At 41.9% G+C, this 14,221-nt stretch overlaps 2 protein-coding genes across 2 annotated transcripts in view; one reads left to right on the top strand and one right to left on the bottom strand.

Annotated features, from left to right (window-relative positions):
- The window catches only part of LOC311090821 (NACHT, LRR and PYD domains-containing protein 3-like), a 430,276-nt gene that overhangs the window by 89,019 nt on the left and 327,036 nt on the right, over positions 1 to 14,221 (bottom strand). The window lies entirely within an intron of this gene.
- Positions 1 to 14,221, top strand: part of LOC311090819 (NACHT, LRR and PYD domains-containing protein 3-like) — a 34,370-nt gene that overhangs the window by 7,872 nt on the left and 12,277 nt on the right. The window contains exons 8-11 of the mRNA XM_084126366.1: positions 1,459 to 1,629; positions 2,903 to 3,073; positions 10,297 to 10,467; positions 11,171 to 11,341. Of these exons, the coding sequence (XP_083982492.1) occupies positions 1,459 to 1,629; positions 2,903 to 3,073; positions 10,297 to 10,467; positions 11,171 to 11,341 (684 nt within the window). The remainder of the gene's footprint in view (positions 1 to 1,458; positions 1,630 to 2,902; positions 3,074 to 10,296; positions 10,468 to 11,170; positions 11,342 to 14,221) is intronic.

Below are 14,221 nucleotides of genomic sequence, written 5' to 3'. Positions count from 1 at the left end.
GTTTCCTAACCCGTGACAATGTAAAATTCCTTCAGGCATTACAAACAAAGTCCGAAAATGTGTGTATGAATAAATAATTCAGGTTTACTAGTTGAATGTTCTTGCACATAAAGAGGGAATTTAAATATTTTAAATAAATGATAAATAAATTAAGACCAAGGAAACAACTGGAGAAACAGCTCATTTATCAAGTAGCTCAAATCTCCTAAAAAACATTTGATGTATGGTTTACATAGCAGAGTCGACTCATACATTTAAATTTTACTATTAGAAGGACAATTAAACATTTACTTTATGTTTAGCTTAAAGTTTACTAAAACTTCACATTTAAATTTTACTGTGAGATTGACAATTAAGAATCAAATCACTGAGTATGTGAAATTAGTGATGGTTCTCTACTAGTAAAGTGCAGATTTAATGTGTAGCAATGACTCTTACATAACAAGAATAGCAATGTACAAGACATTTAAGATTATTTACAAGTCATTACTTTTACAAATATTTGGAATGGAATTTAAAAATATATTGATATGAATATTTTTCTATTAATCTGTTGTGCGTATCTATTTTGACATGCTGTTCTGCAGCATGTAATTGGCCATCGGTCCTCTCAGCAGCAAGCCTGGGTTTCTCCATGCTGCCTTGTGCGCAGAGCGATTTTATTCATGCTGCTAGGCAGTCTGGACACCATGGACCAGATTTTCCCCTCAAAAAGGGAACCAATCACAGAACGGGGAGGGAGCAGCAAGACGATGACGACGTCCATGCGACACACCGAAGCAGTTTCTTTATATCTATGGATCCAACATGGCAGTAGACACGAAGTTATCTTTCGATGCAGCCTTAGATAGTGTCTAAGTAGTTTAGAACGCAAGTTTATTTCGTCTTCTTCCTCGTCGAATTTCTGTCGCTCTACATACGTCATCTGGTATAATTGAAACGATTGGCTATAAGCTACGTACAGGCGCATTTGATAGACATTCGTAGAGCCCAATAAACGGCTCTGGGCATTCGTAAACCATGCCTCAAATACGAGAAAATGAACATGTGGTTCCCAGACCACGTCTCAATGAGAAAGAGGTCTGACATTAGCCAGGCTACTCAGCAGCAAGAAAAACAAAACTTTTATTCAATGGATTATGTATAGCCCCGAAAGAGCGCTCCCTTTACAATCATTATAAAGCTGTCACTCATCTCAGTTCACAATCTCACAAAGTTCCATTATAAACAATAAAGTTGTCTACACTGCATAAAGAAAATCTTGTAATTTTGTCTAAGTCATTTTGTTAGTGAGAGGATTCACGAGCGTGAGGAACTCGGCACTGAACAAAAAAGAGATCAGCAAACATGTCTGTGATTGGCTACATTTCTTACCGCTGCAAAAACGCGTTGTAAATAGAAACATTTGACTATTTGATAGTGTTTAAATTATGCTATTTGATTTTCATCTCTCTACAGGTTGAGTAATTGTGGCGTCACAGATGAAGGTTGTGCTGCTCTGACTTCAGCTCTGAGATCAAACCCTGAACACCTGAGAGAACTGAATCTGTCTGGGATTAAAATAGATAAATCAGTGAATCTGCTGTCTGATGTACTACAGAATCCTCACTGTAAACTGGAGAAATTAGAGTAAGATCATATTTGACTCTCACACATGAATCACAATGTAAAGTATATTTGAAGTGTTCAGCCTCTTTCTGCTGCTGTGAGTTCAGATTATTGAGCTGTAAATGATTGAACACATGAGCTGATCCTCAATAACATGGAACTGCAGGACTGAGAGTCACACTGAAATACACACTTTCACACACAATCAACATTTCAGTCTCTTGACTTTAAACAGACTCGAGCTCAACACAGTCAGAACTGAGAAATGAAGAACATGCTGGATTCATTCTTACTGTTAATTATGTTCATCTTTCTGCATTGACACTTTCTAAAGGATTGTTTTTAATTTTGTGAAATGAAAACACACACACACACACACTAACTGACACTCCATGCATATTACATAGTACAGATCTAGTAAGTAACAGTAAACTAGCCTATGTAGTGAATAGTCTCATTTATTAAAGCAGACCAAACACAAGACTGAATTTTAAAGCTGCCGTCGGCAACGTTTTTTTGATCATATTCAGTGAAATCGACACTATAAACCGACAGAACAACATAAATAAGGTGGTTTTAGAAAAAAAACCAAGCTTCTAACTCCACCTGGAGCCTGTTATTTGTTTTGCAAAAATCCACCGCTCCCGGATCATCGGGTCCAATCAGCGCAGGGGGGTGTGAGATCTGACTGTCAATCACAGGTCGTGCACACGCCACATACCCCCCCTCCCTCGCGCACGTTACAATATCACATGCACACGACATGCTTGAAGTTCGCCTGAAGATTGCATGAAGCATGATGGCGGAGAGAAAATCTACTAACAAGCTTCCAATTCCTCGGTTATTGCTATCTATGGATAGCAATAGGGCATGGTGGCAGGGCAGCCTATCTCCGAGTCCATGGTGTTGATCGATGCTGAAGAGACAGACGCGTTCACAGAAAATCAGGTACACACGCACTGACGAGCATGACCTCGATGGGAGGGTGCTCGCTGGTAGTGGGGGAGGGGCATGAGAGTTGTAAACATTCAACATTTTGGCTAAGTCTACTCAATCTGCCAGACTTGCCGACTGCAGCTTTAATATAGTGCAAATAAGAGATTATTTTTCCTGATTGAATGATATTTTAGATGTCGTTTGATCATGTTTTGTGACAATTTAGATCTCAATCTAATGATCCATCAAACATTAATTTGTGCTTTTAAGTTTGAACTTTCTCTTTAATAATGGATTCACTGCTAAACTGATCTGATCTGAACTGAGAGAGTGAAGTGTGTGTCATTGTTCTCTACAGGTTGAGTAGTTGTGATCTCACAGATGAAGGTTTTGCTGCTCTGACTTCAGCTCTGAGATCAAACCCTGAACACCTGAGAGAACTGAATCTGTCTGGGAATAAAATAGGAAAATCAGTGAATCTGCTGTCTGATGTACTACAGAATCCTCACTGTAAACTGGAGAAATTAGAGTAAGATCATATTTGACTCTCACACATGAATCACAATGTAAAGTATATTTGAAGTGTTCAGCCTCTTTCTGCTGCTGTGAGTTCAGATTATTGAGCTGTAAATTATTGAACATATGAGCTGATCCTCAATAACATGAAACTGCAGGACTGAGAGTTACACTGAAATACACACTTTCACACACAATCAACATTTCAGTCTCTTGACTTTAAACAGACTCGAGCTCAACACAGTCAGAACTGAGAAATGAAGAACATGCTGGTTCCCTTTCGAAAGGGAACTCATACGGCATCAAAGCGCTAGGGGAACACCTCAGCGTGACTGATGACTGAAACACTGTATAACCATGACAATCATATTGGCCGGCGTCAGCCATCACGTCATGCTCTAGCTCCTAGAGAACATGTCATCCTCTTTTTCGTCTTCAGGGACTGTTTCACTGACACTGTGAGTAAAACGAAACTATGGTAAACAAGTGCTTTAGGAAGTGTGCAGATCCGTGTGAGAGGTTTCTCACAGCTGGTGACACTCACAACCTTTGCGTGCTTTGTCTGGGTGAAGAGCACGCACGCTCTGTTCTTGAGGTGACAGAGTTGCGCGGACTGTGATCATTTCTCATTGAGAACGCTCCGTTCTCGTCTGTCCTTTTTCTTGAGGGAAGAGGGACAGTCATCTGCCCCGCGGTTCGGGTCCCGCTTGTGCCGAGGCCGAGAGGAGACTCAGATCGTGGGGATCTCAGAGGGAGCTCGCCAATGAGTTTGAGAGAGGAATGAAGCTCTCAAACTCATCAGAGGTTGACGAGAACGTGCTGTTGGGCGGGGATGCACTCTCTGAAGCATTCTCTGGTCCAACAGCCAATGCTCTATTGGCTTCGAGCCTGGATGAGCAGGATGGGGTTGAAGCAGGTGAAGATACTGAAATTGAGTTGGTGGAGGTGATGGAGCGCACCACCGCCAGGCTTGAGTTGCCATGGCAGCCCGTCAGAGGGGAAGCTGCTTGCAGAAGGCTTGATGAGCGCTTTCTCTCTGGCAACACCCCACCATCACCGGTGAGCCTTCCATTCCTTCCCGACCTCCATGCAGGGGTCGTGAAGGCATGGAAGAACCCGTACTCTTCTCGCATTCACCGCTTCCAACATTCCAACTATTCGAATGTGGAGGGAATGCAAGAGCACGGGATGTGTCGATGCCTCCCATTGAGGAGACATTTGCGAGCTATCTCTCACAAGGGGAGACATCGACACTAAGAGCTCCAACCCTGCCATCCAGACCACTTCAGACTACATCTCGTCTAAATGGCAGGGCATACGCGGCGGCAGGTCAGGCTGATGCTGCGCTGCATACAATGGCTGTGTTGCAGGCGTACCAGGCTGACCTGCTGAGGGACCTGGACCAGGGTCAGGGTTTAACGCGGTGGCTGAGTTGCGCCGCACCACAGACCTGGCTCTCCGGGCCACCAAACAGATGGCTGCCGCGATCGGACGATCGTTGGCGGCCATGGCCACGCAGAGGCATCTGTGGGTGAACTTGGCAGGCATCGGGGAGAAAGAAAAGACTTTTCTCCTCGATGCCCCAGTTTCGCCCTCTGAACTTTTCGGGACCTCCGTTGAGGCGGTGGTCAGAAGGTTCAGAGAGGCGAAGGCTCGCTCAGCGGCATATAGATCTTGTATACCGTGCCGGTCCAGGGCCACACCCAGACAGCCTCATTCCGAGGATTGTAGACAGGGCCAGCAGGACTCAGTCGCCACTCGTTCCCCTACTCCTGGCAGGAGTAGGTCAAGGAGGCGACACGAGTCCAGAAGGAAGAAGCAGGGTGTCAGGGAAGTAGCTCAGGCCAGACGTGAACGTCCTGACACAAGCAGAGAGAGGTAATCGCCTCCTTCCCTGTGCACACCCTCCTTTTCCTCTTCCCCCCTTCGTCCATAACATCAGGCCCAACGAGCTGGACCGATGATGATAATCTATTCTGACGGTCTGCCTCAGGCCTTTGTTGTGTGACCAACCAAAGATCAACCAATCATACTGAGAACATCCCCTGTAGCCCCACAGTGCTGTTAGCAGAGCAGTTGGCACTAGGTGCCTCCTCCAGTTAAAACAAACGTAGACAGACTGTTCCCCCCCCAAAAAAAAAAAAAGAGTTGAATAATATATGTTTTTATGTTTATATGTTTTATTTACTGGGTTATTCGGCCTCTGTTCCCCTCCTGGATAGGATGGGTTTCCCTTACAGTGTGGTGAGTTTGTTACAGGGCCTCTGTCACTTCTTGTTCACTGAGTTTCTGGTAGCCCAGATGTGAAGTCGGCTAGTATTGCAGTAGTGATGAGCACAGGTAGATGGTTCCCTCCTTGTGGGCTCAGAGGCGTGGTTAGGCTTTCTTCTCACTCCAGAGAGTTATCTGCTGAGGCCTCCGCTCTCTAGAGCTCGACAGAGTGTCTATAAATCTTAAAGGGGACCTATTATGCCCCTTTTCACAAGATGTAAAATAAGTCTCTGATGTCCCCAGAGTGTGTATGTGAAGTTTTAGCTCAAAATACCCAACAGAATTTTATTTACAGCACGTTTAAATCATCATTTTTTGGGTCTGTGAAAAACACACTGTTTTAGTGCTTCTCCTTTAATGCTAATGAGCTGCTGGTTCACGGCACAGGGGGCGGAGCCTTAGCAGCCGCGATCAGAGCCAGAACAGGGAAGATGATAATAATAAAACAGACAGTCACAGTAATGGAGTTCATTTCGACCATAAAAATGCCTACAGAGTCAGAGAATATATGCTGTATGGAGTTGGAACAGGTATAGTTTAGTTTAATTACGATTATAACCTATTTGGCATTGCTTGTATACACTATTAATGCAAGCTTGCTGTAGGACTCCGTCTGACGATCTGAATTGTCTGAATGATGACACAAAATATACTGATGAGTTTAATAAAGTTTACTGTATGTCACACAAAAGATGAAGCATCAGTTTTTCTTCAGAAAATCACTGTTAGAGCGGAGTAAACAGTATAAGAAGTGCATAAGTAACTTACATAAATTTCTGTAGAGTTGAGGGAGCATTTTCTTTGAAAACAAAATGAATCCACCTCGTCTTCAGTGGCTGGCAGATTTCAAGAGTAAATAGAGAGAGCTATGTGAATGAATACATCCAGCTACAACACCTTCAACGCTTGGGAGATGCTTCGACGCTTCTCGTGAGTGCATTGCTGCAGCAATGGCTGATGTGTACAACTCACAGTGAACTCGATCAGGGCGGGTCTAAGTTATAACGGCCGTGTCAGTCAACACTCGTGGGCGGGGCCTGTGGCTTTAGTGATGTCACTAAAGCCACATTATGAAAACAGGTCGTTTGGAGAGACTGCTTATGATTTATGGGGATTTAAAAAAAAAGGAGTGAGTGGATTTTTATCACTGTAGGGTGGTTGTGTACACACACTGCCAACACACATTTACAGTATGTCCAAACACCATACAAAAGTGAATTTTGCATAATAGGTCCCCTTTAATGGGGTTTCTTTTTCTAACATAGTTGTTTCTCACAAGTAGGAAAACTAGTTTAAGACCACTTGGGTGCGAGTATGGCAGGCCTCCTCTTCTTAGAGTCTTTTTCTTAAGGCTCCTGCTCCCCATAGCCCTGTGAGGCAGTATATGTCTCTAAATTTGAGACAGTGGTAAAATCACCCCTCTTAGGATGACGTAGTACTCCCCTAGTTAGCAAGGGTATTTCGTTAGAGTGCTCCATCTCTCAGATAGCCGCCGAGTAAGCCTAGTACTCCCCTGGTTCCTCTGGGTCATTATGCAGAGGACTTCACCTCTGGTTGAGTTGTAGCAGGCCCTCACAAAGCTTGGACCTCTATACTCCCAGTAGGCAGGTGTGTTAGGGTGACATGCTCCCAGTGTTAGTCTCTCTTATACGGCCAGGCCGCCCCAAATGCAGACTCTGGTACTCCCCTTAAGTTTAGGGTCGTCATGCTGAGTACGTCTCCAGCGGCCATATTTCTGGAAATGCACATAAGGATGTCGTAGGCTTCCTCTCATTCTTAGAGTTGTCATGCTGAAGCCTCCACCCTCCAGAGTTCCGAGCAGATAGATCTGGGGCCTCATTTATAACCGTTGCGTACGCACAAAACAGGCCCTGAAAGAGGCGTACGCCACTTCCGACGCATAAGTTGTGATTTATAAAAACAAACTTGACGGGAAAATTTGCGCACCTGCACGCAAACTCTGACCCATGCGTACGAACGTTTTGGAGATGGAGCAGTTTGGCGACACCTATGGTGAGCTGGAGTTGAGTGTCTTTTTGGTCACTTTTAGACAGAAAATCTAAAGAAAATTAAACATCTACAGAAAGATAATACAAATATAATTTCACTCACCAAGCCTGTCACTTGAAGCAAATATCCATCCCTTCTTAAATGTCCGCGCCAGCGAGCGCGTTGGGCCGTTTAGTGAAACTGACGCAGTTTAAATAAATAAAATAATGATTTAAATTATGTTTTACTTCTGATATAAACATTTAGATTAAATATGCCATTCAAATTATGGAGTTAAACACTTAAACATGAAATCATTACTGAGAAGTTACAAGATTTTTTATATTCAATCAATAGAAATATTTGTTGTGGATGCGATGCTTTTGAACACTTTTGCTGTGGCGTGCTGTGTTTTAATGTTTTAACCACATAGATAATTGCTTATCATGATAATACCAGATTGTCTGAGAAAATAGTTTCATGCAAATAATGCCCAAGGTCTATCCGTTTCCATTAAAAATAGAAATCAATTAAAAATACAATTCGGCCAGTGGAAAAGATTGAGAAAAAACTTTCTCTGAAATGTATTTTACACTATTTGATTTATGTATTCAAAAACAAGACAAGGATAGGCAACTACTTGATTTTTATTAATGTAATGTGTCTTGTACCGTTAAACGTTATCACGTGGATGAATAATTATATGCAAATAATATGCAGATGAGGATATGCATAGTAAAACTAGGCGTTGTAAGCTCTATATATGGTTATTTCGGGGAGGAGACGCATGTGCGCACAATCTTCCGCTGACTGGGATTTATAAAGTGAATTCTGCGCAGGTTCTGGCGTACGAACGGTTTTATAAATCTGAATATTTTTTTGCGTATGCCATTTTTGGCTTTCGGGCGCACGTACACTTTTAGTAAGGTTCTTACGCACAGTTTTATAAATGAGACCCCTGGTCTCTGCATCGAGAAGAGGCCTCTCTCTTAATTCAGAGAGTTATATTGTAGGCCCTTCGCTTCCTCAGTTCTGTGTTATGCATAGCTAGAGCTTGGCTGATTCTTAAAGGGTATGGTAGGCCTCCTCTCCCTTAGGAGAGTCATTCTGCTGAGGCCTCCATGTTTACAGCTTGTTAGCTACATGTGTCAGGCCTCTTCTCCTCCGAGAGTCATCCTGCTGAGGCCTCCATATATACAGCTTGTTAGCTACATTTGTCAGGCCTCTTCTCCTTCGAGAGTCATCCTGCTGAGGTCTCCATATATGCGGCTTGGTAGAGCGTGGAAAGGGTTCATCCTCATGTCTTGAGTAGTTATTAGACCCGTCGTTCCCTGAGCTCTGGGTTGATGTTCTGAGAAACTCGATGCCGGTGTAAGTCTGGCAGGCCCCTCTTCCTAATAGAGTTATCCTGCTGAGGCCTCCAGGCAAGACTAGCTGTATTCTAGCATGTGTCAGGCCTCCTGTCCTTTGAGAGTCGTCCTGCTGAGGCCTCCATGCTTTTCATACAGAAAAGGGCCCTCTCGATAACAGAGAGTTGGTTTTAGGCCCTTTGTCTGAGCTCTGCACTATGAACTTTTCACATTTTGAGATAAAGTTCTGGAAGAGCCACATTGGTGTAAGTGGGCAGGCCTCCTCTGCTCTTGAGTCATCCTGCTGAGGCCTCCGCTTCCCATAGCACTACTATGCAGGTTGTTGGCTTCAGCATTAAGCATGATAGCCTCCCTGGTATGGGGGTTGACTCTGTCCCCCCGAAAGTAGCAGGCTAGGGCCCATAGTCTCTGGGCCATACTCCCTTAAAGGAACCCCCCTCTGAAAGTCAGGCTGTGGTACCCATGCCCTTGAGCTGGCAAGCCCTTTGTGTGATTCACGGAGTTACCCCCTCGCTTAGCTTGGAGCTCGGGCAGTGGCCGTAGGGAGTAGTGCTACTGTTAGCCTGACGTGTAAGCAGTAAGGGGCTTTAACTTTGAGTTAATGTGTTTGTGCTTGTAGCAGCCATAGTTGCTAAAGCATCCCCTCAGCGTGGCAGCGTGGGTAGATCGTTCCCCCAGCGCTTTGACGCAGTGCGAGTTCCCTTTCGAAAGGGAATGTCTCAGGTTACGACTTTAACCTATGTTCCCTGAGAACAGGGAACGAGACACCTCGTTGCCATGCCTCCGGTCTGCTTGTACAGTCCCTTCAGACAAAGAAATGGATGACATGTTCTCTAGACGCCGTTTTATACTTCCTGGTCGTGCTAGAGCATGACGTCATGGCTGACGCCGGCCAATACGATTTTCGTGGTTATACAGTGTTTCAGTCATCAGTCATGCTGAGGCTTTCCCCTAGCGCTTTGACGCAATGTCTCGTTCCCTGTTCTTAGTCGTAACCTGAGACGATTCATTCGTACTGTCAATTATGTTCATCTTTCTGCATTGACACTTTCTAATTTTTGTAAAATGAAAACACACACACACACACACACTAATTGACACTCCATACATAGTACAGATCTAGTAAGTAACCGTAAAACTAGCCTGTTGTGAATCGTGTAATTTATTAAAGCAGATTTTGCACAAGACTGAATTTTAATATAGTGCAAATAAGAGATTATTTTTCTTGATTGATACTTTAGATCAGGGATGGGCAACTTCGGTCCTGGAGGGCCACTGTCCTACAGAGTTTAGCTTCAACCCTGAAAAAAATCACCTGCCTGTAATTTTCTAGTAATCCTGAGGACCTTGATTAGCTTGTTCAGGTGTGTTTGATTAGGGTTGAAGCTAAACTCTGTAGGACAGTGGCCCTCCAGGACCGAAGTTGCCCATCCCTGCTTTAGATGTTTTATGATCATGTTTTGTGACATTTTATATCACAATCTTATTATCCATCAAACATATTAATTTGTGCCTTAAGTTTGAACTTTCTCTTTTATAATGGATTCACTGCTAAACTGATCTGATCTGAACTGAGAGAGTGAAGTGTGTGTCATTGTTTCTACAGGTTGAATCATTGTAATCTCACAGATGAAGGTTTTGCTGCTCTGACTTCAGCTCTGAGATCAAACCCTGAACACCTGAGAGAACTGAATCTGTCATGGAGTAAAATAGGAAAATCAGTGAATCTGCTGTCTGATGTACTACAGAATCCTCACTGTAAACTGGAGAGACTGGGGTAAGATCATATTTGACTCTCACACATGAATCACAATGTAAAGTATATTTGAAGTGTTCAGCCTCTTTCTGCTGCTGTGAGTTCAGATTATTGAGCTGTAAATGATTGAACACATGAGCTGATCCTCAATAACATGAAACTGCAGGACTGAGAGTCACACTGAAATACACACTTTCACACACACAATCAACATTTCAGTCTCTTGACTTTAAACAGACTCGAGCTCAACACAGTCAGAACTGAGAAATGAAGAACATGCTGGATTCATTCTTACTGTTAATTGTTCATATTTCTGCATTGACACTTTCTAAAGGATTGTTTTTAATTTTGTGAAATGAAAACACACACACACACACACACACACACACACACACACACACACTAATTGACACTCCATGCATATTACATAGTACAGATCTAAGTAACAGTAAAACTAACCTGTTGTGAATAGTGTCATGTATTAAAGCAGACTGAACACAAGACTGAATTTTATTATAGTGCAAATAAGAGATTATTTTTCCTGATTGATTGATACTTTAGATGTTTTATGATCATGTTTTGTCACATTTTAGATCTCAATCTAATGATCCATCAAACATATTAATTTGTGCTTTAAGTTTGAACTTTCTCTTTAATAATGGATTCACTGCTAAACTGATCTGATCTGAACTGAGAGTGAAGTGTGTGTCATTGTTCTCTACAGGTTGGGTAATTGTGGCGTCACAGATGAAGGTTTTGCTGCTCTGACTTCAGCTCTGAGATCAAACCCTGAACACCTGAGAGAACTGAGTCTGTCATGGAATAAAATAGGAAAATCAGTGAATCTGCTGTCTGATGTACTACAGAATCCTCACTGTAAACTGGAGAAACTGTGGTAAGATCATATTTGACTCTCACACATGAATCACAATGTAAAGTATATTTGAAGTGTTCAGCCTCTTTCTGCTGCTGTGAGTTAGGGCTGCATGATTGTGACAAAAATCATAATTGTCGATTATTCCCTTGAAATTCATTATGATTATCACAATTTACATTGGACATCTCACTTACTCTCTCTCTCTCTCTCTCTCTCTCTCTCTCTCTCTCTCTCTCTCTCTCTCTCTCTCTCTCTCTCTATATATATATATATATATATATATATATATATATATATATGATTAAAATATTAATCTTAATAGGTCAACATAAACCTTTTCATAAAATTATTTATTAAATTGTTTTTTATTAGTGACACATTTGGGGAGAAGATATATTCCAAAACTTTCTGAAAATACAGTATGAGAATTAACTGCACAATTACTAGAAATGTTTTCCTTGGATATTATACAATTTGCATGCATACAAAATTTGTGGAAAATGACAAAAAAAATTCCACTCTAACTTTGAACCAATTCTGCATGTGCTCGCTGTTGTTCGTTCTCTCTACTGGGACTCCACTCTATCAGAGGCTGCCACTTGCTCTATACTCAGGGGAGGTGGCGGTGAGTTTGGGTGCTGCTGCTCCTCGTGTTTCTGAATCATCACTCATCTCAGGGGAAGAATCTACTCTCTGTCTTGTTGACTGTAGCCTCTGTTGATGATCAGTGAGCTCAAAGTCTGACAGGTAACTAAGTAACTGACGATGGGCTCAGGAAGGTCAAGTCTAGGATCTGGATCACTCTGATGCATCAATCTTATGACAGCTCCTGCATCCGGCTCAAAGGACCATTTGTGGAGTAGACTAGTGTAGTGCTGGTGGATATTGAGCAGACATAAGTCGTCCGGTCAGAGATGAAGTACACTTTAATGGATTGAGGCTTGTAGAGGCATTTACAGTTGTAGAATTGGGTTGAGTGAACAATTGTAGTACAGAAAGTAATAATACTAAATTAGTAATGAACAGTAATAACAAGAATTAACTCAATCTGTCAATTATACGTACATTATGTACATAATTATACACATAGTAAACTATTCAGACATGTAGGGACTAGATTACCACTCATGAAAAATGGCATCACGTTCTCTGACATGTGAGCTCATGGGAATCGATACATATGGTTAAAATAATGTGAACAATCTCCCTTTCACAGTAAATAAGAACACACACATACCCAAATTGACTCAAAGGGACTCATAATTACAATATTATTTATTTATTTATTTATTTATTTATTTGACAGGGACATTGCACAACAAATGTGTTGCACAGACCAGAGATAGCTACAGGCTAATTTTCATCTGTAGTCCCTGGGCAGAGGCAAAGTGACAGCAGGTTTATACAGTGGGCAATGAGCATTCTTACTGATGAGTTCATTCACAATGTAAAATACAGATACAGCACCTACAAAAGGATCACCTCAACTAACATGCAATTACATATTTACAGTATTTACAATTATTACAGTTTTTTTTTCATATAAAATAAGAATAAGAATATTACCTTCTTACATTTTTAACAATACCCCAATTTACCAGTTTTTTGTTAATGATCGCAAATCTGAGGATCCCTCTGGAGGAGGCTCGCATTGTTCTAAGTTTCTCAGGGACTGTGGGGCCAAATCATGAAGAATTTTATATACTAAGCTAACATTCAAAAACAAAATGAAATTTTCAAATGTTAATTTATATTTCTTCACAATGTTACACTAGTGGTATGAAACAGGTTTTTTATCTAAAATTTTAAGTGCCTGTTTGTACAAGCTAAGAAGCGGCTGTAACGCAGAGTTGGTTGAAAGAGACCAATTTGTGATACAATATGTAAAATGAGAAAATATCATCGCATGCATATAAAGCTTGGCTGCATCTGTGCTCATTTGAGGGCGAATATATCTGAACTGCGATAAATTAAATTTTAAATTTTTTATCAATTTAGAAACATGCTTTTTAAACGACAGTGTCCTGTCTAACACTACGCCTAAATACTTGACAGACTCTGCTTCATGAATCCTTGTTCCTTTAACAATAACTTCCGGCGCAGAGTGAGACGTATTCCTTATTGAGAAAAACATGCTAATTGTTTTGCTAAAGTTTAATGTCAAGCATGATTGTACCATCCAATCTGAGATTTTTTCCATCGCTCCCTGGAGCACAGCTGCTGCTTTCTAACTTGATTTCGCATGGACATACAGTATATCACTGCGTCATCGGCGTACATTTGTACGTGAACTTCAGGACAAATAGCTGGAAGATCATTTATATATACACTGAACTAGAGAGGGCCCAAAATGGAGCCTTGTGGCACCCCAACTGAGCAGTCCAAAAAAGAAGACATAGTACTCTTAATTCTTGTGCAGTGCTTCCTATTCTCTAAATATGATTTAAACCATCGTAATGTCTCTTCAGAAATATTGTGAGCGGACAATTTAGATAACAGGATGTTATGGTTTACCGTGTCGAAAGCTCTTTGCAGGTCTAGAAATATGGCACCCACCACCCCCCCTTTATCCAACCTGGCTTTAAGTTGTTCAACAAAATAGCAAAGTGTATCCTACCTGTAATATCGAAAGTAGTCGAGAAAGTTTCCGACTTTCATCATTCCGTTTCAGTCGAATGATGTTTTCTAAAACCGAACTGAAGTGGATTCAGGGGGTGCTCTCCATAATTCAAATGATCCATCAGTTGCATGGCCACTACTTTCTCGACTACTTTCGATATTACAGGTAGGATACTCACTGGTCTGTAGTTGGCCAGCTCAGCTTTATCTCCTCCCTTATGCAAAGGTGTAACCACTGCCTTTTTTAGACAGCCGGGGAAGACCGCTTCTCCAATGGAT

The sequence above is a fragment of the Abramis brama genome, assembly GCF_963993115.1.
Source record: "Abramis brama genome assembly, chromosome: 10".
NCBI lineage: Eukaryota > Metazoa > Chordata > Actinopteri > Cypriniformes > Leuciscidae > Abramis > Abramis brama.
The sequence above is the reverse complement of the archived record's forward strand: the minus strand, read 5'-3'. Positions and strand labels throughout refer to the sequence as shown.